This window comes from Elaeis guineensis, chromosome 11 (assembly GCF_000442705.2).
Source record: "Elaeis guineensis isolate ETL-2024a chromosome 11, EG11, whole genome shotgun sequence".
Taxonomy (NCBI): domain Eukaryota; kingdom Viridiplantae; phylum Streptophyta; class Magnoliopsida; order Arecales; family Arecaceae; genus Elaeis; species Elaeis guineensis.
Genome location: NC_026003.2, coordinates 114,763,437 through 114,791,382, shown reverse-complemented (window position 1 = coordinate 114,791,382; position 27,946 = coordinate 114,763,437). Strand labels below are relative to the sequence as shown.

General features: G+C 37.2%; 3 protein-coding genes across 7 annotated transcripts; 2 read left to right on the top strand and 1 right to left on the bottom strand.

Annotated features, from left to right (window-relative positions):
* The first annotated feature begins 301 nt into the window (after nt 1-301).
* On the top strand, nt 302-5,624 carry LOC105054029 (probable trehalose-phosphate phosphatase F). 2 transcript variants are annotated; one of them, XM_073245971.1, is made up of 12 exons: nt 302-519; nt 2,568-2,725; nt 2,805-3,272; nt 3,361-3,501; nt 3,638-3,709; nt 3,826-3,954; nt 4,368-4,424; nt 4,516-4,617; nt 4,740-4,817; nt 4,951-5,091; nt 5,205-5,297; nt 5,399-5,624. In XM_073245971.1, exons 3-12 carry the CDS (start codon nt 2,997-2,999, stop codon nt 5,450-5,452), a joined length of 1,143 nt encoding a protein of 380 aa, XP_073102072.1. In that variant the 5' UTR covers nt 302-519; nt 2,568-2,725; nt 2,805-2,996; the 3' UTR covers nt 5,453-5,624. The 2 variants fall into 2 exon arrangements, with proteins under 2 accessions (XP_073102072.1, XP_019709409.1); XM_019853850.3 differs by having other exon boundaries at nt 5,396-5,624.
* Nucleotides 5,625-9,502: 3,878 nt separating this feature from the next.
* LOC105054031 (beta-ureidopropionase) lies at nt 9,503-13,754 on the bottom strand. Of its 3 annotated transcripts, XM_073245798.1 has the most exons (8): nt 13,571-13,710; nt 13,195-13,302; nt 12,441-12,569; nt 11,760-11,952; nt 11,127-11,315; nt 10,539-10,766; nt 10,219-10,443; nt 9,503-10,101 (listed from the first exon to the last, which is right to left on the bottom strand). In XM_073245798.1, exons 2-8 carry the CDS (start codon nt 13,209-13,211, stop codon nt 9,739-9,741), a joined length of 1,344 nt encoding a protein of 447 aa, XP_073101899.1. In that variant the 5' UTR covers nt 13,212-13,302; nt 13,571-13,710; the 3' UTR covers nt 9,503-9,738. The 3 variants fall into 3 exon arrangements, with proteins under 3 accessions (XP_073101899.1, XP_010933708.2, XP_073101900.1); XM_010935406.4 differs by lacking the exons at nt 11,760-11,952; nt 12,441-12,569 and having other exon boundaries at nt 13,571-13,754; XM_073245799.1 differs by lacking the exons at nt 13,195-13,302; nt 13,571-13,710 and having other exon boundaries at nt 11,760-11,808; nt 11,946-12,523.
* Nucleotides 13,755-16,732: 2,978 nt separating this feature from the next.
* LOC105054032 (small ribosomal subunit protein mS47) lies at nt 16,733-27,872 on the top strand. Of its 2 annotated transcripts, none has more exons than XR_012135348.1 (14): nt 16,733-17,014; nt 17,130-17,210; nt 17,371-17,439; nt 17,599-17,662; nt 18,588-18,667; nt 19,080-19,163; nt 20,658-20,742; nt 22,275-22,360; nt 22,479-22,600; nt 25,619-25,679; nt 26,363-26,442; nt 27,090-27,188; nt 27,266-27,367; nt 27,476-27,517. XR_012135348.1 is itself a non-coding variant. In XM_010935409.4 (14 exons), exons 1-14 carry the CDS (start codon nt 16,892-16,894, stop codon nt 27,715-27,717), a joined length of 1,218 nt encoding a protein of 405 aa, XP_010933711.1. In that variant the 5' UTR covers nt 16,733-16,891; the 3' UTR covers nt 27,718-27,872. The 2 variants fall into 2 exon arrangements, 1 of the variants encoding a protein (XP_010933711.1); XM_010935409.4 differs by lacking the exon at nt 26,363-26,442 and adding an exon at nt 27,598-27,872.
* Nucleotides 27,873-27,946: the final 74 nt, after the last annotated feature.

The following is a 27,946-nucleotide window of genomic DNA, read 5'->3' as shown; positions in this document are numbered from 1 at the left end:
ATTTGCGTGAATTGGGAGTCGCACGGGTTCGTGGGGCTCACAAATATGGAGATTCGTGCTTTTCCGTGAAATTTCTGGTGTGGGTGCTTCCTAAATCAGCAACCGTTTACTTGTGGGGCTCACAGATTTCGAGATTCGCATATTTCCTGGTGCGGGCGTTTCCTAAATCAACGACGGTTTCCTTGCGGAGCACGTCTCCTCCGCCGCACAACTATAAATACCGTGCCTCGCTTCCCCATCTTCTCTTCTTCTCTTCCTTCCTGTGGCTCGCCTTCGTTGCGTTTAAATCGCCCTGCCCTCCTCCGTGGTTCTCTCGCGTTTGTTACGATCTTTACCGGTTCCTCCCTCGTTTCCGCTCTCTTCTCTTCTTCCCCTTGCTCTCTTCGCTCGCTTCTTTCTTTCCAGTGTTTGGTCTCTCTCCGAACCTCGCCCGATCTCTCCCCCTCTCCCGCTGCATTACGAGGATCCGATCGCGTCGATCTTGAAGCCAGCTTTCATCCTTTTTGGATTCTCGATCAGGTATTATATGATTCTTTTTCTTATATATTCGATCCGCTGGCAGTGACTTCGATTTTTAGTGCAGGAGGTACAGATTCATGTAATTTTCTCGGATTTTTTATGTCGAATCTTTAATATCTTGTGCCACTATTTGTTGTTTTGTTTTATCGTTCCGATCTATAATCGTTTGTGCTGTGACTTGACATTGCTTTGATTTCTTTTTCTCTTTTTTTTTTAAGGGAAAATTTCTTTCTCTCATTTTTAATCGTCTTCCTGATGGTTTTTGTTTGTTTGATGGCTTCATCATTTGTATGTACCTTCTCTTTGGATCCGGTGGTGAGATCTTAATATTTCTTGTCTTTTACTCGATCTCTGGAGGTATTCCGCCCTTGGCGGCCTTGGTAGAATTTGTGAAATCGAGGGCACTTTCCCCAGCCTATGGTTGCCGCAAAAAGCAATCTTGCAGCGCTTTCCGTATGCCAGACTGGAGCGATGCCCGTGCTCGCGTTGCCTCGTAGTCTCCGTTCTTCTTTGGCGGCCCATTGATTCTCTGTGTGTCTTGTCACGAGGCATATAGATCTAGTGGGCAAAACCAGGGGAGCCCAGCCGTCCCCACTTTGGTCCCAAGTCCGGTTCCCTGATGCAACCCCAGCGTCTAATAAAACAAGCAGTTAGATATATAATTACTGTTTTTGTGATGCCTACGTTTTTATATTTAGATTACTTTTTCTTGTAGCTGTAGGAGGGTCCCCCCTCATCATCCGTACCCTTTGTTAAATCGTTTTAGTAGCGTTCTTTACCTTGCGTTTTTAGTAACAAAGGTACTTTGTCCTGGTCGTTGCACATCCGTCTGCTACATCTTTCTTCATTATATGTGATGTGGGCCTCTGTGGGCTGCCCAACGCTTCCTGCTATCTCTTTTTTTTTTTTTGCCACCTCAATATGTGATTTTTTGGGTTTTTGACGAGGTTTACTTTCTCACGGCGTATGGTGCACGGCTTTTTCTCAAGATTTTTTTTAAGCATTTATTAGTTTGAATGTGTACCATCTTATTATGTTAGGTGTCATTCAAAGCGAATACCTTTTTTCCCCAAGTCCCAAATTAGGTTGGTTATCTTTTTAAGCGTCCTTTAATGGAGGTCCCATAACCATTTCATTAGGGGTGTTAGTTGTGCTGGGAAAATATTATGGAGAGATTTGATTTTGTTAGGTGCAGAAACTTGTCATCTAATGTTCACGGTAGCATGGTCTTTTTGTTATGCGTTTTTTTTTTTTTTTTTTCTTTAGAACCCAGATGTGGTGAAGCTAAGACGTCCATCTCATTGAATTAATATAAGCTGAAAGGTCTTCAAAGTTGAGCTGTCTTTCATATATATATATATATATATATATATATATTATGATCATGGTGCATTAGCATTAAATTGCTGTCATTTGTGGGTTCCCGTTATGTATCACTGGAAGCTCGCAGTGCCCTTGGTTTGCCATATTGCTTTCATATATTATTATCTAATCTGACAATATGTTTAAACACATATAGATAAATGAAGCTTTTATTCATGCATCGCTGTACCGCAGAGGATCCGCGCCCTTTATTCATACCTCTCACCTCGGACTCCAACCTCTTTGCATGACGATAAATTAGTGAAATGATTGGTTTTCCTACAGTAAATTTACGGTATTGAGCACTAGATTTGCTAATAACAGCTCTCAAGGACTAAAGACCCAGCTTTTATAATATGATTGTCTGGCCTTGTTTCCTCTTTAAAGGTTTGACTCCAACTTGGTTGGTTGCCTCCGAATTTGTATATTTCACGCACTATATGAGGAAGACTCGTTTTCTTCCCCTCCTAACTGTAAATTTTATTCTGTTTCTTTTCTCTTTCCTTTTTGGGTCTCTTTATATATCACTACCACAATAATAGGTTGGTGGAAACCTTCAAATGCATACAGACTACTCATAGTATTCTACCATTGCTAATGTAGTACTTGTTTTCTCATAAGTATGGTTATTTGCACTCATCCATGTTCAGCGAGTTAAATTTGTTCTTCTTCTCCAATATGTGCAGTGCATAGTTTCATTTGGTAAGATCAGCCGAAGCGTGGAACCTTACCCGTGTGCAGTGAACAGTTTCATTTGGTCAAAGTGATTCTTTTGTCTAGACCACTTCCAGCTCAAATGTTTGATTGCATGATATAGATGCTTTTTAGTTCTGGCGATGACAAGGTATGTCTTCAGTTGATCCTAGATTTTTATGCAGTTTTTTTTTTTTTTTTTTTCGCTTTAACAAAATTTTGGTTATCAGTTTTCAGGTTGCCTTCGCTTAATGGACTGTACCCACGACTGCAGCGACAAGAAGACGCTAAAAAGGTGGTTTTTTATTGACAAAAGGGTTGGGTGAATATATAGGAGCAGAAAAGGTTATTTAATAGCTTCAGAGCTGGCAGCTAAATATCGTACCTCTACTGAAGATAATATTGGTAGTGATATTGATCCAATGGATTTGAAGACAAAAAATAGTTCCCCTGTTCTCACTGAGCCGGTGTCTGTAAACAAGTCAAGATTAGGATTGCCTTCTAAGAAGACACCTATATGTCCTCCTTCTGGTTCGTATTTAACAGCTCACAGAAGAAAGCCCAGACCTGGTAAGCTTGATGATGTCCGTCATAGTGGTTGGCTGGATGCCATGAAATCTTCATCACCTCCTCGCAAAAAGCTGAACAAGGATTTCAGCTCATCAGCTGAACAAGATATTGCATATCGTACCTGGATGGTATGCTCACTTTGCTGGTGAATATAGAAAAGCATAATAAGTTAATGTATATGGCAATTTATTGAACTGAAGTAAACTCTTTTTACAGTTGAAATACCCATCAGCATTAACTTCACTGGAGGAAATTACATCTCGTGCCAAAGGCAAGAAGATTGCCTTGTTTTTGGATTATGATGGAACTCTTTCACCTATTGTGGACAACCCTGACCATGCTTATATGACCAGCGCGGTAAAATCCTTTCCCTACTTTGAAATCATTACAACACTAATTAAGAGATAATTAATTTTCTGATATATTCATAAATATCTGCTGGGTACTACTTCAGTTGCAATTATTTGCCTCTGACTATTTGATTTTTTTTCAGATGCGTACTGCTGTCAAAGGTGTTGCAAAATGTTTTCCAACTGCAATTATTAGTGGAAGAAGTCGTGATAAGGTAATGCTACTTGTTATTCTTTTTTAATTTATTTTCTCGTACGTATATGAGTATTATTTGAATCGCCCATTTGCCGTTCAACATCTAATACCCAGTATTTCTTGGATATTTCTCAGGTGTATGAATTCATAAAACTAACAGAATTGTATTATGCTGGTAGTCATGGAATGGACATTATGGGCCCAGTAAGAGAATCTGAGTCCATTGGTGACCATCCAAACTGCATTAGGTCTACTGACAAGCAGGTAAAAATCCTTTATACATCTCAGGTTACATCTTCCAGCAACTTGGCAAATAAACACCTTTATATCCTTGTTCCTTTGAACCTTGTCCCATATCGTCCAATGTTATATTATTTTTCCCAAAAAAAAAAAAAAAAATCTTCTATGATGTCCTGCAAAACTAGAAGATCTATGAGTTGCTTTGTTGGGTATGCAGATTGAATCAGAGATTTGTTCATGTGAGATCTGTCAAATCAAATCTCTGTCCTTCTTGTCTGATTCTCCTTTTCATGGTCATCAACCAAAAAGATGTTAATGATAGGCTATTTTTTGCACAGATCATACTTTATTCTTGATTTCTTCCTGCATGCAAAATTGATTTGCAGTTGTCGTACTATGTCTATTCAATTGCTGACTCTTTTGGTGCATCCTTCTAGGGTAAGGAGGTTAATCTGTTCCAGCCTGCTAGTGAGTTCTTACCACTGATCGACGAGGTATGTGGTCCTTGTTATCTACAGCTACAATTCTTTCATCACACGATTCTAGTTGTACCACTGATTCCTGAATCCATATTTGGGATGATAGGTTTTTTGCTCCCTCGTTGATAATACTAAAGATATCAAAGGTGCAAAAGTTGAGAACAACAAGTTTTGTGTCTCTGTACATTACCGCCTTGTAGATGAAAAGGTAAATGCTAAATTTAAGAGTCGGTGTCATGATTTTGCTGCTTATTATGAAAATGATGTTTTCATGTTGTTGAGCTTGGAATTAAATCAAAGCTTTTCATTGTTGGTCTATATGGTCTGCAGAGTTGGTTTTTGGTTGCACAGCGCGTGCATGAACTCCTCAAGGACTACCCTCGTTTGCGATTGACCCATGGGCGGAAGGTAAAAACAGAACAACATTTTTAGTAGATATTTTTGCATTGTATGTCTCTGTTGAAGCTAATGTTCTCATCATTTCCATTGTGGTTTTTCATCAAAGAAATAAATTTCCATTGTGGTTTTCCTTATGGATCAGGTTTTAGAGATCCGCCCAGTGATTGACTGGAACAAGGGTAAAGCTGTTGAGTTTCTGCTCGAGTCCCTTGGACTAAGCGGTACTGATGATGTGTTCCCGATTTATGTTGGAGATGACCGTACTGATGAGGATGCATTCAAGGTATTAAAAATGATTGATTTAGAAATACAAGTAAATAATTTGGCATTGAATTTAGTTTATATAGTGACCACCATTGGATAGGGTTATTTATTGTTTCTTGATGTTCATAATAGGTTCTGAGAGAAAGAGACTGTGGCCATGGTATTTTAGTGTCTTCAGTGCCAAAAGATTCCAATGCCTTCTACTCTCTTAGAGACCCATCTGAGGTAAGATAACTTTTCTCTTTCTTTCAAATCTGTGTTGCTAGCTCAACTTATATCTTTCAATTCATAGCCGCATGTAATGTGTCCTACATTCTTTTCAGCAGGTGATGGAATTTCTGAATTCTCTGGTGAAATGGAAGAAATCAGCCTCATCATAAGGGATTTCAAATAATTCGAGCTTCTATAGCCATGGAGTTCTTTTCTATGTTCTTTCATTTGGTTCCCTAGTAAATTCTCCAGTTGTTTGCCTATCTTCATTTCATATCGCATTTATATTTATTTATTCATTGTTGACAGTTCAAAATTTAGTCGGTTGTTCCTTTGTAAATACTTCTCCGTTTCCATTAAACTTGCTTGCAAAGAAGCAGATACAACTTTCAAGAATCTTTTGAGAGGTTGTATCTGCTCAAATTAGAACGATGGGAATTTTCTTTTGATCAAGCTGATTTTTGGTTGGACACCGGAGACTTTCGATATAACCACGGGCGACCTATTCCGGGTTGGTGGTTGGACCTCGTCTACTACTCTGTCAGCAGGCAGGTCAGTCTACGTCCGTACGAAGCGTTTGGTAGTGCAGGATCCTTTCTCCTTGAAAATTGTATGTATGGACATAATTGCTAGTTTGGACCTTGCCTTTGGCAGCGAAGGCTTCCGCCAAATTGGCCCCGTTTGAAGTACATTGTCAGCTATTGGAATGTTACAGTCATTTTTTATTTTTTTTTTTTCAGTATGGAACCAAAGTTTATAACTGGTGGCTTAGTTCTTCGATATAGTGCTCAGAACAAATTCGATGCCCATAATCGTTAGTCAACAGGGCTGCCAAAGAAAGAAGTGGTTTTGTTGAAGTTGCGGTGGTTTTCTTTGGTGTGGATGGCATCATACATGGTGGTTCGAGGCAGAGGCCTCGTGGGAGGAGGGCGGTGAGGAGTTCACAGGGGTGAGGGAAAGATGTGGCGTTCTCACTATCTGTGAGAAGGCCGAGCTCAGGAGGGAGAGAGGAAGTGGCGTGTGTGCGCGGAGCAGAGGAGGGGGATGTTGGCAGGGGTTGACAAAAGCGTGGTGGACGTTATGGCTAGCGAAGAGGGCAGATGCTGCGAGGGGCACGTGTGGCCGTGTGCGAGTGAGGGAGTAAGAAGGCATCGAGGGGGAGGTGAGTCCTGGCGGAGGAACTATGTGCGGATTTCAGAGGAGCTGCTGATCCAACCTTTGTCATTCGGCACATGCACCAGAGAAGTCGACAATAAAACATCATTATATATTAGGAAAAGTAAAGAGCAAGAACACACGTTCTACCCACAAAATATAAAAAAGAGAGCAAGAATACATCGAGGACCTGATTTAATGCAACTTAAAACTACAAATATGCATCAAATAGTAATACTAGTATATGTACATCGGAGCATACATTGATCGCCACCTCCTTCCCTTCCCCTCCGGCTACGATAACACATCCTCTCTCCCCCATTGCTACTTCTCTATCATTTTGATTCCTTCGCAAATACTTTGACACTCATCTAGGGCGTAATCAAGTCAAGTCGAATAACTAAAAGTTTGATTTCGATTCAATTCAAAATACTCGGATTCGAAATTCGACTCGAGATTGATCAAGTTTTAATATTCCAAATTCGAGTTTGGCTCGATAAAAAATAGACAAAACTTGAGATCAACTCGATTCGACTCGAATATCAACCGAGTCATACTCGAGTTCGAATTCGAAATCAAACCTTAGAATAATAATAATAATAATAATAATAATAATAATAATAATAATATTATTATTATTATTATTATTATTATTATTATTATTATTATATATATATATATATATGCAAGTAGGTTTGTGAGCTTTTGAGTCGAATATCCTGCTACTCGAGCTCGACTCGAAAAGCTATTCGAGTTCGGCTCAAGCTCGATAATTATCGAATCGAGTCGAGCTCCAGTAACTTGCAAGCAGCTCAACTTGCTTGTAGCCCTACACTCGTCTATGATGTCTTTGCTACTTCTTTTCACACCAATCCTGCAATTGCCTCATCTCTGGTGACCTCACCTGCTCTCTTAACATATTATTGCTCATCTTCAACAGCATCTCTCTTCTCGAACACAACCTTGGATACCACACTCTCTCATCTCCACTTATCTTTCTTGCTTCCTCTCCATATTTTGGGTAGGTCAAGGATATATGCCGTGTTATATGCATGGTAATTTGATTTGACTAGGGTTAAATTAGACCGAACTGTAAAAAAATCTACTTTTTGCATATTATTATTATTATTATTATTATTATTATTATTATTTATTATTATTATATTATTATTATTATTATTATTATTATTATTATTATTATTATTATTTCTTCAAAATCCACAAACCCCATAGAATTCAGTTAAAATGGCCCTTCATGTATCAAATTTTTTTTGCATATTTCTTGTGTTGCTGCACCACTCCAGGCATTGCAACATTTAACTTTACACGCACCAGGTTGCAGGTCAGATTTGCTTTTGCGCTTTGATGTTTGCGTATGGGCTTAAGGATGGCCCTATGGTGTTCAGTTAAGAACGTTACTGCAAGTTATACATCCTAAGCATTTATAATAGATCTTGGTATCGAAATAGTTCGGCAAATATTTCATGTTGCTGTGGTACAGGAAGGCATTACAGCATTTGAGTTAAACTTGCACATGCTTGTAAGTCACACTTGATATGGGTTTTAAGTTTTTGTGAAACTCAACAATTGATATCAGTTGTGGATATGGATTCATTAGAAATATATTGCAGTGTTTTGATCAAAGAAAATGTATCCGGCTTTGGTAGTGCCATTAGAAACCATTATCTTGGGTCAAACATGTTTAATTTCTTTAGATCCTACCTCAAATTCTTTTATCATATAGGGGATATTCTCAACTTCCCCCTATTTTATTTTTTCTTAAACAAATCACGCCTCTATTCTCAGTTTCACTTCCTAATTGTTGGCCTAGTTCCATAATCCTAATGCCTATTTCCGCCCTACCTAAACTTAATACTACGCACAACCCTTCAATGAATATTCATTTTTAAAATTAAATTTACTTATATTTTCCTACATCTAAAATATTTAGCGACTATTTGCATTTGTATCAGCATCATACCCATTGGTATAATTTGTTGGGCCTGCATGTTTTGTTAATAATTCCCGACATCACGAAATATAACGCTACCTCAATAACCAAGACTTTCGGTGTAGTCCTGGGTATGGGTTGGCCGGGCATTATCACGATGCAGTTAAAGTACATCCAAATTCCTAGATATGTACCACCCAAAATTCGAACCCAAGATCTCCCGTGGCAGATAGGTAGGGCCATAAAAACAATCCTCAATTCGCGTATCATCCTCGTCAAAATCTACCTGCTGAATAGGCTTTGCATCATGGTCCCACTAAATGATATTGGATTTCTCAAATGACAACTAAATCAGATCGATTGGATCGAAAAAATTATTAATCTAAATTTAATTTATTTATTAAATAAATTAAAAATTTAAATCAACATCCAATCAATTTAATTTATTTATTAAATAAATAATTTATTTATTAAACAAATAATTCAATCTAATTTATTTAATTTATTTATTAAATAAATTAAATTAAATTAAATAGATTAAATAAATTTTTAACGAGTTAGATAAATTAAACATATCAATTAAATGGATCAAAAACAGATTGAATAGAGTTTAAATAGATTAAACACATCCTTGCACGAATTTAACGGATCAAATAAAAAATTAAATTTAATCTAAATATTAAATAGATTAAATAGATCGACTTATTTATGATCTTGTGATCTAAATTTATTTAAATTAAATTAAAATTTATTTATGATGAATTAAAATTGGGTGGATCGGATCATCCTTTACTAGGGTTCTCTTGTCCAAACGTAAGAGTCAATGAGTTGGCTACCAACTTGTGTAGCTGGTAAGGTAATGGTTGCCAGTGAGTTGGATTCAAGTCCTAATCTCACTGCATTTCCCAAAACATACTGTTTCCCAAATTAATAAATAAATAAATAAATAAAATCTTCCCTGTTTACGCAGAGACGAGAACAAAGTGATTTATCCTGCATAATTCTGACATGAATCCCTTACCGCATGAAATGTAATAAAAAGGAATACTTCATCACCACCATTCCTTATTGTTGACATGAGGAAGGTCCGTATTCTTTTAGTTATACTACAGTATAAAACAAGCTCACATTGGACCATTAAAAATAATAACAATCATAAAGCAGATCCAACAATTAGAATTTAGAACACCACATGATGGTCATCAAACTGCAGTGGCAAGGTAAAGTTATTTGTCTGCATGCTGATAAGAGAGAATCACATTATCTGCTTGCGAGAACATTCAAATTCTAACTATGTAGTATTTCATCTACGACCATATATATCACAACACCTTTATCTACAACCAGACTTCATGGTCTCTTGTGCAGCATGGGGTCAACAATAACCTGGGGAGAAAAGTCTCGTTTCAAGTACTCAGAAAGCATTGCTGCATATAATTCGTAACGAGCTGTCATTCTGAAACCCCATTTATCCTTGATCTGCCGACAGAGGTTGAGATCCATGTCTGAAATCATTAAGCCATCCCTGTAGCGTGAGAGGGATGGGGTGCAAGATGCATCAGGAGCAGAAAAATGGCTAGAGCCATAAAAATGCCCAAAATCAGAATGTTGGGGTTTTCCATCACCAGAAGTGAATGGATTTGGAAACACTTCAGTCCCAACACGATTGATTGACCCAACAAAATAACTATTTGCGATTGCAGCATTCCGAGACTGTGACATCACAAACATCAATAATTTTTCTCTTCCATGAAGAGATTAAATTGTGAAACTTGTAGAGAAGGAAAAAAATAAATCAGAAGATGGGAAAAGAAACCAAATCAAAAATACCTCGATAGGCCACATCGGTTCACTTAGTTCTCCAACGGTAGCAGAAGGGTTGAAAACTATCTCAGCTCCATTGAGTCCAAATGCTAACCAATTCAAAGAATGGTGCCTTCCATAACAAATGTTTACTGCAATCTTCCCGTAAGCAGTTTCAAACACAGGATGCCCAGTATTTCCTTCCATATAGTATGTGCTCTCATTGAAATCCCCAACCCTAGGAATGTGATTCTGATGAAACTTTATTAGTGATATGTGCACAGAGGCTACCTGATTGATTAACTTAATTCTGCAAGCAAAAATCAAGTAGCTGCATAATAGTTTACCTTGCGATGGATGCCAATTATGTTACCATGATTTCCAATTATGACAGCAGTATTCCACATTATTTCTCCATGGTTTACATCCCTTTCAAGAATTGGATTCACGATTACCATGTTATACTTCCGTGCAAGGTCCTGAAGAAATTGAGTTGACTCTCCATCAATAGGCTCTGCAAATTCACACCATCTCTTCTCACGGGTGCAGAAGGCAAACGGCATCATCCAAGCCTCCTAATTGTAGAGAAAAAGTTGGGTTTCAGTTAACTCCATCAAGGGGATAAGTAGCTAATCAGGGAAATATCTAGGGTACAATTAAGTGTGAGATCTGATAATTCTAAGAAAAAAAAAGAGAAGTAGATTAACAATTAGCAGAAACGACTCAGGATGATGTGTAAATATTCACAACAAATTGTAAAAATAATTACAAAAGTTGCCAAACTATCAAATAGATTTTATATGACAACATAATATAGGGAAAGAAAGATCTGGTGAAAATTAACCATCTAGATAACATGTACAAAACTTAAAATGCTACTTTTGGAGTTCATGAAGGGAAGAGGGAAAACCTAAACAGTTTTGCATGGAACTCACTTGCAAGCATAAAACGTTGACACCAGAAGCACCAGCTGCATCAATAATGGGTTTCACTTTCTGCATGATTGCTTTCTTCTGGTCTGCAAAGTGGGCAGTAGTTGGAAGGGCAATAGAGTTCTGAATAAGACCAACACGAACAATTCGTGGTTGACGCAATAACTCTTTGTCAGCATGGAAGCAGAAAGCCTGTGAAAATCAATAACCATGTACATGAGCTTACATGAAATTGATCAGCACCAGTAATTGCATTTCCTTTACTAGGTTCCACTTTAGCTACAATCACTGAGCTAATAGTTGGCTGACTCCGCAAACCTGCAACTGCCAGCTTGACATTTTTAAGTAGGTAATCATGGTTGGGCATCATGTTCAAGTAAGGCTCACCCCCCACCAGACACACACACACAAAAAATGCGGGAAAAAACTTTGCATTTATTGAGATCGAACATAAAAAATACATGTTAGTCTTTTTAATTGCCAAGGCTTTTTAAGAACATCTTGGCAATGGATGGAAGACAGGCATGAAACAATCAAGAAGTAAATCATAAGTTCTATGTCTCCAAGAACATCCTCCACATGGGAAAGAGGAGGCAAAGAAGGGCAAAGGACAGGTGATCAGGGGATCTTACAAACCTGAGATTCTAGATTATCAGAAATCATCTCTTGGGTAGATCCCAATATCCTGCAATCATGGGGTGTCATTTTCAAGATCAATGGTCTCAACAAATCCCTCAACCCAGCTACCACATCCATATGATATATCTGACACAAGTGGGAACTGGTTGAGAAAAGGAGACGGGAGTAGGAAATCCACTGAACCTGCAATCTGAAGATTCATAAGATATTGGAAAGCAGACAGAGTAAGGTTGAAGTAGAAAGAACTGGAAGCTCATTAATCCTGCAAGCTTGTGACTTTCAGGGTTCTGTGATCCATTTTGATGGTGATTCCTGGTTTCTTGAATATCCTAAGAGTGCATATTAGTGGCCTCCTCAATCCCTACATCCTTGCACCTTCTCTCTTCAACCAATCGTTACTCATGAATGAAATATAGAGAATATGAAAACCAGGAACACATGCTTTCAACGTCCATTCATCACTGTGCATATGCCAAGCCACCAAAAGCATGTGTTATCTCTCACATGAATGGAAATTAGTTGCAGCAAGGAGGTGGAGGAAGAAAACAAGAGAAAAGTAGGAGGAACAACGAAGGCCATTATTAATTTCAGAACCAAGGATTTTGATAATATTGAATTCAATTAAAATATTCTTAAAAAAAAAAAAAAAGAGGTGGAGATCTTGGAACCAAAAGATACGTAGAATTCCAATCCCTTGTATTATTGTTGGGCAAACTGGCGTATGCAAGATGGAAGGGTAATTTTGATAAGTCTGACAATCCTCCTCTCTTCTCCATCTTCTTGCCTCCTCTTCTAATCCCTTCCAACCTTATTGGAGATATCACATGGTTACATTAGCAAGACATACACACAGGTCCTTGAAGAGCAAAAATTAATATATAAATATCTGAATTTGACCATCGAACTGTATAAGAATAGACGAATACAGAAGTTAAGAGTCCAGGTGAAATGTCGCTAGAATGGCTACATGAACAATCTAGAGCAACGGACAGAAGATTTTGCCCATTTTTGTTAACCATAGTCAGCATTACATGAATTCTCATTCTAGTTTCAGTTTTCTTCTTTCTTTCTTTTTTTTTTTTATAAGAAATTTTTTGCACAGCAACACTTAACGTCATATTTACTTTAATCATGCTCAACTTTGTTAGTAGTTTTGCAGCCCCTTCTATCAACATCAAACACTACCATATCCTATAACTATCACAAATAACCATCATCCAGTGTGGATCATAGAGGAAGACAATGCCCGAATAATTTTTTTTTTTTATTTACTTTCAACGACCAACAAAATTTGGACTTTCAGTTCGACAAACAAGCGAACAAGATTTGGTCAGATATGGTCGCATCGCAATACCTAATTTATTGAAGGAAAGAAGAGAGACCTCTTAATCAGGTCAAAAGGCATGTCAGTTATGGGCTATGGCAACATTACCTGCAAATCAAAATCATGTTTTGTAGAGAGAGAAGCTGCAGGCTCCGGCAAAGCAAGACGTTCCAGGGGGCGTCCACAATTCAGCCCCACTAGCAAGCGGCTCACTTCCTGCTTCAAAATTAAAGCGATGAGATCAGTACCGATCGATAGACCTAATAACTTGTGCATCGGGTCCAATAAAGATGGGATTCGTAAGACGATCAAAACGTGAGCAATAAGACAAACTATAAATAAGAAAAATTTATGGACGACTTGGGGTGATGATGATAAGTACCTTAAACCAACATCATCAGATTGAAACAATTTTTCGTTCGATCGTAGAATAACGGGAAAAGAGAAGAATTGAGAGCGAGGGGATCGAGGACGATAAAAGAACCTGAAAGATTTGGGGTTTTAGATTGGCTTCGAGGAGGCGATGGAGGGATTCGAAGCCATGAATCGATCCACCCGCCGAGATCTGTTCTTTCACCTCCGCTCCTCCGTTCTCCTCGCGCTGCTGGTCGCTGAGCTGGCCTTCCATTTTACTTTGTTTTCGAGCGAGCACGGAAGGAGGTCTGAAGAGAACTCGCAAGGAAACATAGGATATAATAAGGATCGGGTCAACGAGATTCCTTTGGTGACGGCGAGAGAGTTTACTGTTTTTCTCCGAACGGCGATGAAAGTTTTCAACCCATCCTAGTCGTCCAAGTATTCGAAACTTGCTTGGATTCGTTGGAGTCCAGCCCTGAAGACAATTAATCAAGCCTTCTGAACGGATACGATGGAGTCGATGACGTCTCGCTGTTCGGTGGTCCACAGCAAACCAACCAGAAATGGGTGCACTTTGTTCAGAGAGGGTATCGAGATCCGACCCTCTGCCGTGCACTTTTGCACGAGAAATTATTGCCTGGACCGGGGCAAATCTGGGAGCATATGCACGGTAGATAACGCAAAATCGGGAATTAGTGAAATTCAATGGATAACGTGGCGTTTTAATCACCGTGGGATTTGGCGTGGTCCATCGGACCAGGTCCAAGTAAAATTAGACGTTTAGCACGGGGCGGTGCATGTCCAATTGCCGCCGCATCCCGTCTTGAAAACAAAATGCTCCCGTGCATCACCTACCCTGATGCGCTTGGCAATGATCCTTGATGGTGCACCGTTTGCATACTGAAACATTATGCAATGCACGTAGCTGCCCTCAGAAAATGGATGTCTATCGGCAAAGATGTGTCGTGTATGGCACGTACGATTATTTTATTCCATAGCGAACTATCTCCTGATAAACAGCATCAAATGCCGTGCAACACTCGGCAATGCAAAGCAAACGCTTTCATGCTCTTCCCAAATGGATGGCAACCTTCCATTTCGGAAATGGATGGCATGGTATGTGAAATCCATATACAGCTTTCTATAGTGCAAGAGATATATCGTAGAGAACCTAAACTCATTTAGATTTAGATAGCGCATCCACTAAGCTCCACCAAAAGCAAAAGAGCATTATATCATTTATAATCCTTATTTTATCAATATAATATGATAGATTTCAATTGGCTAAGCAATTCTTGCATGCACTCATTTACATGGAAGGTTGCCAAATTTGACCGAGGGGGTTGGAAATACCAGATCGAAGAGAAGGAGCGATCAAACTGAACACAATATATAGGCGGTTGTTATAGGCTAAGTTGGGCCCGGTATATGTTAATATGGTAAGTCTTATTCCAAATCCCATGAATCCAACGAAATTATCCTAATATGCTCTGAACATTTTTTCCTCTAACGAATATAATAGAAATATTGCATTTAAATCCAAACCTAAGATCTTTCCCTGATGCATATATGAAAAAAAGGAACCAAATCCTCTTGGGCATATAGATGTTGAATATTTTGTATTGTTGGGGAAGGTACAGTGGGCAATATAACAAGTCCAAGCCCAATGTACCAAGGCCGAAACCCTCAATCTTCCGAACAATGGTGAAGGCGGGACTTGATCCCATGTTACTTGCTATGACCATCAAAAATTTATCAGTTGGTAAGCTATCTCCCTCAAATGTTAAGCCAGTTTGATGCCTTCATGTTGGAAAAATTCAAACTAAATTGATTAGTAGATAGCTTTCTCAAATAATACATCTATATACAATTCTAATGGCCACCATGTTCCACGAAATCAAACCATCAACTAGTAACATAATAGTGAAAGATGACGTGGCTGTAGTGGTGGCATGTCGTGGTGGCTGTGGCAGCGATGAGTTAGATAGGTATGATGCATGCTCGCATGTCCTGTGCAATTGGAATTTGTGTCACAAGTGGCATGGAAAAGAGACCTCCATGGACTCACCCATGATCAGATCATGGATGCACGTCCTATGTGAAGAAAAGGTAGTGCCCAAGGGTGGTCATGGAAGAGGAGCCACCTATCAAGGTACTCGCAAATGTGTTAATGTGTTAACGATAAAACCATTATTACAGATGCTTGGATTTAGCTAAGAAAAAAAGTGGAATATATTCTCGTTTTTCACAGATGACGTCAGTGATGCCAACATCTTATTTGACATAGTGGAGGTTTAGAGGGCATCGGTTAATCTACACACAAGGTGAAAGAGAAGCAAAAGAGATGAGGAGGGCATTGATTGGTCTACCATGGTAGAAGATAGAGTGACGATCTATCATGGAAAGTTGTTGATTTGTATGTAAATAAATAAAAAAAAAAAGCACATCGGATTGGTTGCAATTAGAGTTTCTATTTTCTAAGCCAGACAATGCATTGAAAATAATATGAAAAAAAAAAAAATCTTATAGAATAACTGTATCTCTTGCATACTTGGGATCTTGAACTCTTTTTGTAGATGAAAAATCTATCTCATTGAGTTAAACTTTTTAGAATCTGAGTTTGAGTAAGAGACTACTTGTTGGCTTCATCTGAATCAATTTGAAAAATAAAAATTTTATGAAAATTGACCTCTCGTTTAGCCATGTGTCGGCCTATGTACCCTAATTAGGGTGTCAAATGCTCTGCAAATATTTATTGAAATATTCCTAAAAAATATTGTATGAACATCTAGATTTTGTCATACATTTGTGCTTGATAATTGTCACTATTTGTACAATTATTTTGAGGGAATTCTCAGTTAAGCAGCTACCTATTCGTTCAAGTTTGACCATCAAAAAATATTTTTTAAAAAAATTTAGATGGATAATTAATTTATTCAATACATGTGCACATCACCCTGAATATAACTAGCATAGCATATTTAATATGCTCTAAACTTTGACAATATTAAATTAATTATAATAATCTCTACAAGACCTAAATAACTATGTGAATCAAAGTGCCAGATATCAATGCATAATGTAGCTAAGCTTGTTTTCATGTGACGTTAGATTTTTATATGTGGCTCTAAATAACAAGAAACAAAATATCACGGAGCACTTTTTCTATAAAAAAAAGTACAATAAATAAAATAGAAATGGAATTGAAGTTCTCGTGTTCGCATTGGATATTAGCATAAATGGGAGGCGAGGTGCTTTCCATTGTTTGATAAAAAAGCCTCAGCCAGTTGGCCCTTTATGAACTCCGGTCTGATCCTGGTACTTCTTGTCCTCCTAAAACCCTACGCGTCGAGTCAAACAGTCGGACAAGCGGGAGGAGAAGCGCCACCTTCCTTTCTCCTCCCCTTCCGCCCTTGTACTCCCGCTCCTTCCCGTAAGCGCGGCGAGGATGCAAAGCCTGAGAGCCCTAGCGCTTGCGAGGCGGTCCCTCCCTGCTCTCCGCTTTCTCCCCAATCCCCGGACCCTCTCCACCCAACCATTCGCCGCCCAAGACGACCCTCTCCGCGACGAAGTCAGTTCGCCGCCTCTGCCATTGGCCACTTTTTTTTGCTCTTTGTTCCCTCTCTGTCGTTCTCTTCTTTATTTGTATCTTTGTTTCTAACTTTGGTGGTAGTGATCGATTTCAGGTACTCGTGGAAGGCAAGGCGAGCGCAAGGGCTGCGATTCTCAACAGACCATTTGCTCTTAATGCTCTCAATACGAACATGGTATTCGTTTCTTGGACCCCGTCCGTGCTTGGTTCTGTGATGGCTCTTTTTCTATTTCTTTGTGCTATGCTGTCGCGGTGTTTGGGTTTTTGACTCAATGAATGTGAAGTTAGATTTTGTTCGATAAAAAAGGTCACGTGTCGGTGATGATTTCTTTTAGGCGCTTAGGTTGAAGAAGCTGTATGAGTCGTGGGAAGATAATCCTGATATCGGGTTTGTCATAATGAAGGTAGACTCTTGTCCATTTGGCTGATGGTTTCCTTTCTTTGTGTTGATTTTTTTTTTTTTTGTTTTACTTGTTACCCTACACCCGTTCCCCCTCTTTCAAATATTCTCCCGTTCTCTAGCTCTAGGAGTAAAACTGAGATGTGGTTTTAATTTTCTGAAGGGCAGTGGCAGAGCATTCTGTGCTGGTGGAGATATCGTCACCCTTTACCAATTGCTTCAAGAAGGTTGGTCTTTGAGTCTAATGGCATGCTGTTCTGGTCTAGATTGAAGGCTTGCTTTATTTTAATGTTTGGACTTAGCACATATAATGTGATTTATTTCTGTGCCAATGAATCCGCTTTTATGTATGAATTGGGACTTCTAGTTTTGTAAGAAAGCATTGAACGGAACAGAAGATCTCTTTACTTCCATCCACTAGAAGTTGTATAAGTCTAGAAGAATTGCATCTAAGAAAATTTAATGTTGCTTCTTTATACGATTTCAGAGTATCACCAACTGAACTAGAAACTCTTCTCATGCACAAACTTTGAACCTAGAATAGGCAGGCATGTTGGGTAAACGACATTTAAGGGGTCAGGAAAGAACAACTAACTTATAAGCATGGAAGCCGTTTTTCGTACTTCAAAAGTTAGAGAGAGGGTCAAGGGGGTACTCTACCTGTTGGCCCTAGTCAAGGGGGTGAAGTAGTAACCGTGATATTCACACAGGAAACAGGTTTTGGACCAGATGTCCTGATAGTTAAAGCTGTTGATTAAGATAAGATAGGTAAGCAAACTTTTCATTGAAGGAAAAAAAGAGAAACTGATGGACTTTCAGAAAGAACAAATTATTCTAATCAATTCAATGCCAAAATCGTCAACTCCAGATGCATGATTAGGATAGATGGAAACATATGCACATACAGAACAGATTTTCAGCCTGTTTTTTATATTTCATCATCAGAAATTTTAATTCTTTCTTATGCTGTCTGCATGAATTAACCACTCATAGATCTAGTCCATGGTTATGGACATTTCTATTACATAAAGAACTATACATGGCACCAACTGCACTTGTGGTTCCGCATGTACGATTTATATATTGTAGCTTTAGTAGATCAATTTTGCTTATCATTCTTCTGTCTTATGTGTTATTAATAATTCTATGCAGGGAAGGTGGAAGACTGCAAGGATTTTTTCAGGAACTTATATATGTTCATTTACATTTTAGGCACATATTTGAAGCCTCATGTAAGTATGTGACTCAGTGAAATCTTCAAATGTTGGAAATGTGTCAATTAATCCAGACCTTGGAGGTTTTTTTTTTTAAATTTTATTTTTAAAACAACTGATAAAGATATACGTATAATATTATTGGAGTTAGTTTTCTTTCTTCCTTGTTCGCTTGTTTTCTTTCTTCCTTCCTGTTTTTCTGTTCTGTTATCATTTTCAGTTACATCTTGCATGGTATTTTGCAACATACATTTCTCCTCCTCCTATAACATTTATACTTGGTAGAATCGCTTGACTTATTGTTCAAACATATATATATATATTATATATATATATATTAAAAAAGATAAAGATGTTTGATAGACATTTTGAAATTGCCTCTCAACAGTTTGGCTGATATGCTAATTTATACTTCTGTTATTTCATGAAGGTGGCCATTTTGGATGGTATTACCATGGGGGGTGGAGCAGGAGTTTCAGTTCCTGGGACATTTCGTATTGCAACTGATAAGACTGTATGAGTAATATATATCTGCTCAAAAGAATTATAATGCTGTATTATTTACTTCTGCACTAGAGATATTAATAAAAAGTAGACTAGCTTCATGTATGTGATGTCATATTGTTCTGCAAGCATGTTCTGTGCTTATGCTTTCTGCAGGTTAAATCAACATGCCTTATATTTGGGTGACGTGCCTCCTTGCAAATCTACCAGGAAGAGAAGGGGGGTTTGGGAGGGAGGGGGGGGGGGGCAAGAGAGAGAGAGATCTATGCATGAGCATATAGATGCTTGTGTCACAACAGGACAAAAAATAGTATATTAAAATGAAGGTTATAAATATTTTGATGTTTCTTATACAAGAAAACAAAATCTTGCATAACAATTTATGCTGCCGTAGGAGCACTAATTGCAGATCTTTTATATCATGTGAGAAGTCCATGGGGAATCCTTTATCATTCTGTTAGTTCCTAGCCAGACATTATTAGTTTAGGTCTAGGGCTGGTCATCTTGACAAATACTTCCTTTCCTATGTAGTTGTAAGAGGAGTCGAATCGCTTTATATGTCAAGCAAGCAAGACCCACATATCATGTATATTGGTCTGTTTCCCCTCATAGAACTATATGCTGTTTCTTCATTTTTGATACCAAGCCATGCATTTCTTTCCATTTCCTCCTATTTCCCTCCATTTTGCTAATCAGGCATATCAACATAACTTTTCTGGTCTGTGTACTGGACACTTCAATATATCCTCAACCCAAGTTGAAATCAAGATCACAAAAATGCATTTATCATAAATTTTGCTAATAAGGATCCACCTTTCTAGCTGAACTAATGTTTAGATAACATGCAGCAGTTGGCCAACACTTGATGTTTCTTTCGGCAAATGTTTTAATAGACTTTTCATTTATTTTATCAATATTTCATCCATATTTGGGATGTTCTCTTGGTTTCGGTCATCTTGTTCATTATATAACTATTTTGTCACTTCCACAGTCCAACAATCATGGAAGGCAAAGGTTGTTTAAGGTATACAGCAAGAAATCATTTCGTAGAGGACTTGGTTATTCACTTAGTAATAGAGGCCTACCAGCATGTTGTAGCAATAAAAGGATTTTGCAATTGGCTTGTGCAAATACTTTATGGATGATAGAGTGCACTACTTCCAACATCTTTTTAGAGTTAAAGTTCAAGCCCGTGCTATGGATTCAGTGCAGGATTTATGCTTGGTTTAGGTGCATGTTTATTGAGAGGAATGATTTAGTTGCATGTTCAGTGATGTGCATCTGATATTATGCTTCCTTGCGAATTAATTGCTCCATGATGAACCACAAATGGGTTGCTTAGTATATACATTGGAATACCCTATTTGTCTGCATGCTTTTGAGTTAAAATGAATCTCTATTAAGCTGTCTCCTCAACAATGTCATCTTTAGCTGAACATAGTATATTTAACTTTTGTCATTTATTTAAAATTAAAATCCTTTAAGATTATATGAACAATTTCAGATATTCGCTACCCCAGAAACTCATATTGGCTTCCATCCTGATGCTGGGGCTTCCTTTTACCTGTCACATCTAACTGGTCATGTAGGTAAGCCCTTGTGATAGAGTTTGCTGCACTTGCTTATAACTACAATACATGAAGAAATTATTGTGATAGTCCACTTCTTGAAGGTATAATCATTTGTGATTGTATGTGGTATTTGAAACTAGTACATCTTCATATGCATGTCCTTTTTTGCTGTTGATATTTTAATTTGATGAAAGTTAAGTGATACTGTAATTTTTCAAGCTGTACTTATAATGTGGCTGGAGACTTAATAAAATGTGCTCATTTGTTTTAGAACTCTCATATTTTTGTAATTAAAGGAATGCTTTACACTCCAATTAACAAATCAACTGTAGTTATTTTGTTTCTATAATATTTTATAAATTGTTGTTTAATATTCTCCATTTGGCCTTCATGGAAATGGATAAATATTCTTCGTTCTAATGTCCCTTGTATCAGTCCATCCTTCTGCTCCCGAAATCACTTCTTTATTCTTTTTTTCTGGTCCTACTTGTGGTATATATAATTTCCTCATGTAGTATCAACAGGCTTGCTAACAGCATATTATTGACATCCATGGGGATTATGATTGACATTGATTCCTTGCTTGGTCAAACTTCTTGAAAATATTTCATTCATAGTTTATGATGCTAAGAACTTTTCCTTCTTACAATGCAAAAACTTCTGGTTTAAGTTCCACTTTCTTTTTGAGTTTTCCTGAAAAATTTTTAATCCCTGGCCTCAAACTGCCAATAACTTTTGACCTCCTCCTGTGCAAGCTTTTGGTATATGATTCACCTTTTACTTGGAAAACGGTTTCAAGCCCTTTTTTAATAAATCATAAGCTTCAAAGCATCAATTGGCACTTGGCAAAGCTTGAAATCTATGTAGCTTTGTCTTAATATATGCCAATAAAACTTTATATTGTCTTAACTAGATGATTTCAGTAGGCTTTTAAAGATGAACAGACATGTTCTAAGCCCTCCAGGTAAATGAATGTTTTTTGTTTACTATCATTTACCAAGCTTCATACCAGACATGCATTCTTACCGGAGAACATCGCTGGGAATATGTGAAACTTTTGCGGATTTTTTTAAAGGGCTATTTTATAACTTTTAGGCAAAATACTTTCGACTGATTAATATTCTTGAATCATTGTTTATGTTAATGTTACATGGTGTGATAAGGATTTATAATAACTGATGCTTTGCAAATCTATGTTAATAACTCAGAAATTCTAGAAAGGCAGAAACTCAATTTTGATTATCATTGTTGCTATGATCATGTGCCTCTCTGTGCTGGTGCAGATGTTGTTGAAACATGTACAATAGATAAATACTAAGATTTCATCTGAGCTGCATGTGATCACAAGTTTGGCACTCAAGAAAATCTATTTTGTACTTATATTCTCTTGCATGGTACTATTAAAGCCTATATTATTGAATCACATCATTTGTCTTTTGCTTTTAATAGCCATCTTGACTAGCATAGTTCATTGTGGCATATACTGCATTCTCTTTCTTTTCTCATCATTGTTGTGCAATATGATTCCTATGCTTATGCTGTTTTTGCAGGGGAATACCTGGCTCTAACTGGTGAAAGGCTCAATGGAGTGGACATGCTGGCAGTTGGCCTTGCCACACACTATTCAATGAGTGCTGTTTGTTCCTTCAGCCCCTGCTCTATTTTGGAACTCTCTCTCTGCCTTTATAATACAAATTTCTTCTTTCGCATCCATTTTAATGCTCTTTTTTTTTTTTTTGTAAAAAAATTAACAGAGACTTAACTGGATTGATGAAAGGCTTGCTAAGTTGGTTACTGATGATCCTTCTGTCATAGACTCATCTCTTGCACAATATGGTGACATTGTGTATCCAGATAAAAAGAGCATTTTTCACAGGTGACGTTCGTATTCTAAATTCTTTGAAGTTCTTTAAATCATGTTCATTTTGATTGAATGATCATTAACAACAAACATTTCTATCAGATAGAACACATATTTACAAATGCAGATTTTGAAATCTAAATATATCATATGATAGTTGATTTTCTTCCATAAGCACCAAATGTTTGGTGGTCAGAAAGAGAGTGGAAATATAAATGACTAATATAGATGCTTATTAAGTTATATAAAGTTTGTCGGATTTGTATTACGTACGGTAGTGTTGATGTTCCCAGAATTTTAGCATCACCATACATTATGTCTGAAAATACCTAAACCCAGAAAATATCATTGATAGTGCCCTATGGATTAGGTAAAAAAAATCACTCGCAAGTTCAACCTAAAAAAACATTTTATTTTTTCACATGATAATCTGTACTTTCTGAATTTAATTTCTGAAGTTATAAGCAAACACAATATTACTGCTTCATAGATTTCAGATTTGTATATTCAAGGTCAAGAAAACTTGATTTCAGTTGGGCTTGTGGAGTTTAAGTTTCAGCAGTTATGTTAATTTCAATTGTTTGACTCCAAGTTGTCTTGGTTAAAAAAAGGAAAAATGAGGGGGAAAAAAGAAAAACTAGGTGTAAATTAAAAGAAGCCAAGAAAAGTTATTAGATACCAATTGTGTAATATTTAGTATCTTTCATTTACTTATTGGACCTTGGTTCTTCAAAAGTTTATTATATATGACAGCTATGAAGCTTTCAGGGCCTAGTGTATATTTAATATCTATCCAAAATAGTTGAGTAGGCCAAAATCCTGAATTTGGTCAAATTCTCCTTCTTTTGAGGTTTTGCGGCCATTTAACTAAATGCATATATTTACGGAGCATTGGTTTGTTTGATGTAAGAACTTGCCTCTTGTTGTCGTGGTGGTGTTCTCTATTCAGTCGCTTACACTAGTTTCAGTAAGTACTTCAATTGCCTAAGTAGGAACATAGCCTCTTTTTATATAAATTAATTCTCTGAATTTTCATTTTTCCTGAAAAAAATTCTGATTTCTTTGTGTTTTTATCACTTTGACTCCAGAATATTTGATGCAATTTTAAACATAGCATTTGTTCTTATATCACAATATTAACATTTGGATTGATTTTCCAAGTTTTTATTTGTTAAGCTGGTAGCTGGACCTAATTTCTCTCATAATTTCCAAACCTTTTTTGGTGTCAGGGCTATTTGTAGTTCACCCTTTAACTCGGAAACACTAATCAATTTTCTGAATTTCCTTTGGCCGATCTTATTTTAGAAAATAATTTATCCATCTTGGTTAAGCTTCCTCATCTGAGGGCAGGTCTTGGCACAATGGTGATGTTCCTTCATTGAGACCTATGTGTTACGGGTTGGAAGTACGGAAACAGCCTCTCCGCATGCAGGGCTAAGGCTGCATACATTTGAACCTTCTCAGACCTTGAAATGGCAGGAGCCTTGTGCATTGGGACTCTCTTTTTCGGTTAAGCTTCCGTGTCTATCACCAAAAACATGCCATTCTACTTTTAATAAATTTCCTTATCTATATCTCTAGTTTTGCTCCTCCCTTGCAATATCTAGGTTCTAGACTTCTTTCTCACCTTTTATGTGGTCCAATCTGTCAAAAATATGATCATGATTTGCTTCTCATGGACAACTGATTACGCTGCTAGACAACCTTAAGATAACTCCAGCTGATTCAAGATTGATGGGAATCATCTTCTATCATTTTGAATTCTATTAAGGATATCAAACAGTAAAATAATCCTGGGTCCTGAGGTGATTTTCATTAACCAGATTATGTTGCCTATTGTGTTATCATCCAAGAGTACAATTATTTAAACTTTTTTGACATGTCCAATCCAATTTTCCTTTAATATCATTTCAAATAGAGTCCTCATTCTTGAAAATTTTCATATTGTTTCCTTTTTTTGCTAACGCTGTAGCCTAAACCTATTCTAACATGGTAGGACTCCTTTCGAACTTAGCATTGGGAGCCTTTTGCTTAGTGGCAAGCCTGTTCTGGATTCTCATACCTGCACCCACTTCTGGACACTATGTTTTCTAACTTGGTCATTGTTTGACATGTCATAACAAAATGAAACTTGGTTCAGATAGAGTGATTTTTTTGATGTCCTGATTTTTTTAATATTCATATATCTTGTGTTTCTTGAAATAAAATAACTAAATTTGCTTTAGTGAAAAAGCTATTGCCGCGAAATATGTGATTGTAATATTAACTACAGAAACACCTTCACATTCTAAAATTTTGAGAGGTTCTGCTTCATTGCTCCTGAAACTGATGGTAGTTTGAACCATTAATTTCAGATTTTCAGCTACTCAATTGAGAGTTCAGGCATGTAACACATGTTCTAGTTTAGACAGCTTGATCCAGGCTTCAAAAGGACAACCTACTAAAAGATGGTTATGACCTTGCATTTCTGATATAAAACCAAATAACGAGATTGAAGAAAACCCTTTTCTTTTCACTTCTATGGATAGTTTTTTTGATGAAGAGACTTCCTCATAAATAAAGCATCCATACATAACTTGCTTGTATCAAAATACTTTGTAATATAAACTTCAGGATCTGTCTCGACCTGAATGATATCTTCACCCTTAGATAATATCTTCATCCACGGTTAAAGCATGTTGAGAAGTTGTTACAATTGGCAGTGGGTTTTTGCTACCTTGCACTTCCTGCTTTGGAGACAAATTATTTTCCTCACCCATAGAAGCAACTTATCTGCAAAAACTCTTCAAGGGCATTGTGGATTTAAGAATTGTATGTGCTTATTTTGCATGGAAAGACACTAAAAGTTTAGCCAGCTGCTGTTATGTATTTGTGTCAAGATTACATTAGTATAGGAAACCCTTTTTCTTGCCTTTTAAATATGTTGCACATGCTTTGGACCCATTATTCATGTATGCTGTTTGCAACTTGTGTCTCATGTAGAATACATAGAAAACATATCCTTGTGTTGACTTTTGTATGTATTTTGTTTAGGCTGGAGGTCATCGATAAATGTTTTGGCCATGATACAGTTGAGGAAATTGTGGATGCTTTGGTGAGTATTCCTGTTTTATCTTTTAATCTCCACAGACTATTGACAGCTGAATTAAAACTTATGCAAATGTCATCTTCATCTTAGCATCATGATTCAATTTATTGATTGAGAAATGGAACCAAAAGAATAACGAATGTAACCCTGCTAATGACCTTACATTACTATGATTGCCATTATGAGTTTGTTAAGATTTATACTTCCCTAACAAGAGTCTCTCAAATTCAAAGATGAGAAGGCCTCCGAAAGCAATATTATTAATGTTGGAAATTAAGAGGAACAAGAAGAAAATAGCAATCTAGTTTTTTTCTCCCTCAAGATAGCCGGCTAGGCTTATTTATAGCCTATAGCTAGGATTAATAAGGAAATAAAGAAAATCCCTAATAGCTAGGGCTGGTTTATTGCTGATATGCTGTGATTTCCTTCTTTATTTACCTTTTGATTTGCTCCCAAGACTCTTTATAGGAATCTTGATAACTGGGCAATCCCAAATCCAGATTGAATAGAAGTCCTTTAGCTGCACTATTTGTTTCCCATTATGCTTATTACATTCCTTATCAGCATGGGACTGAATAAGTCTAATTTGTGACCGGTCAAAGCTGCCATCGTAATAGAGTTCTATTCTACCATCCATTTTTTATAAGGTCCATGTTCTCCATCTCTGTGATGTGTATTTTCTTTATCAGCTTGACTTTCCAGGTATTCATAACACCATTCCTGATGTGACATTCTTCAATCCAGCAGTGGTTTTTTTTCACAAAAGAAAGTAAGTGATTGGTTCTCTGGCACTTTGTCAGTTAACTTAATTCCTTTCCAGGAAATGCACTTTTGAACTGTATAGTTTCCTGGGTTTGTGCTCATCATAGAAACATTTTTATTTCTACTTTGTTCCTATGTGCACCATGTGACATGTCTACTAAACATGTCCTATATGCACTTTTGATACTGTGTAGTTTCCTTTATGTTCTTCTCATCTAAACATTTTTAATTATACTTTGTTCCTGCATGCACAATGTCATATGTCTGCTAAACATGTGCTAGCAAAGAGTATGTAATATCTCTTTGACTTTTTGAAGAAGTCAACTTCAGCTTTGGCCAAATCCTTGAGCTTTCAATTGCTAAAACAGAGTTTGCTCTCAACTTCTCATAACTGATTTGGAAGATGAGTGAAACTTCAACTGAAGTCTTTTTGGTAATCACACAATGAAACCTTCTTGAAGTAGAAATGAAGTAAAGTTTACATGCTTAGACTACATGTCAGAAAGGTGAATCCAGAGAACAGAAAAGTCTGTGTTGGTTATGCACTTATTATTATTTAAACATAAGATGCAACAACTCCTCTTGTGCCACTTAGAAATTCTCCATAAGTGTCATTATTTTCTCTTCTGATACCTTGTTTGTACATGTGATCAGGAAAGCGAGACAGCTAGATCAAATCAGGATTGGTGTACATCTGCACTTAAGAAACTCAAAGAAGCTTCTCCTTTGAGTTTAAAAGTTACCCTGAGATCTGTAAGTAAATTGAGCACCTTGGTAGTTGCTTCTTTGTTGTGGTATGTCTGCTGATGTTGCTAGTGGCTACTCAATAGATACGAGAAGGTAGATTTGAAACGCTGGATGAATGCCTTGTTCGTGAATATCGTATGTCTCTTCATGGTATCTCGAAACAGGTTTCTCATGATTTCTCTGAGGTATTCAGAATCATCCATCTTCAAGAAACGTGTTATAATTTGTTCCTTATTGTTACAGACCCACTCTTCCAGGAAAAAAATTTACTGACCTACCTCCCAATTCTACAGGGTGTTCGGGCACGATTGGTTGACAAAGACTTGGCTCCAAAGGTATGAACTTCGATTCTTGGACTATCAATATGTTTAGTGGTGGATTTAATAAGTGCATTCATGATTTAAACTTGATTCAGTGGGATCCTCCGTCATTAGAACAAGTGTCAGATGACATGGTTGAGTACCATTTCTCACCTCTTGGTGAGGTTGAGCCTGAACTAAAGCTACCCACCAATTTGCGAGAGGCGTTTATCTGATATTGGATGGTGGAAATTGGATCATCATACATTTCTTCAGCAGAGTGGAAAGCAGATTTTTTTTTTTTTTGTTTCACTTTTGAGGAAATGTCTTGTATCATAATTACAGTACCGTGCTGATAACAATATCAAATCTTGAGGAATAGTTTGCATCAGAGCGTTACTCTTACTAGATTTCAGCATGTGTGGTGACTTGATTCATCCATGGGCCATCTGATGGTTGGCTGTG

Bases quoted from the DNA above. Each gene is read 5' to 3' on its own strand.
- LOC105054032 (XM_010935409.4), top strand. From the start codon at position 16,892: ATGCAAAGCCTGAGAGCCCTAGCGCTTGCGAGGCGGTCCCTCCCTGCT. The intron at 22,601-25,618 runs GTGACGTTCGTA...TATTTTGTTTAG, and splicing joins AAAAAGAGCATTTTTCACAG to GCTGGAGGTCATCGATAAAT. The intron at 25,680-27,089 runs GTGAGTATTCCT...ACATGTGATCAG, and splicing joins AGGAAATTGTGGATGCTTTG to GAAAGCGAGACAGCTAGATC.
- LOC105054029 (XM_019853850.3), top strand. From the start codon at position 2,997: ATGGATTTGAAGACAAAAAATAGTTCCCCTGTTCTCACTGAGCCGGTG. The intron at 3,273-3,360 runs GTATGCTCACTT...CTCTTTTTACAG, and splicing joins TTGCATATCGTACCTGGATG to TTGAAATACCCATCAGCATT. The intron at 5,092-5,204 runs GTATTAAAAATG...TGTTCATAATAG, and splicing joins CTGATGAGGATGCATTCAAG to GTTCTGAGAGAAAGAGACTG.
- LOC105054031 (XM_073245798.1), bottom strand. The intron at 10,767-11,126 runs GTGAGTTCCATG...CTCTACAATTAG, and splicing joins TCAACGTTTTATGCTTGCAA to GAGGCTTGGATGATGCCGTT. The intron at 10,444-10,538 runs GTAAACTATTAT...AAGTTTCATCAG, and splicing joins TAATTGGCATCCATCGCAAG to AATCACATTCCTAGGGTTGG.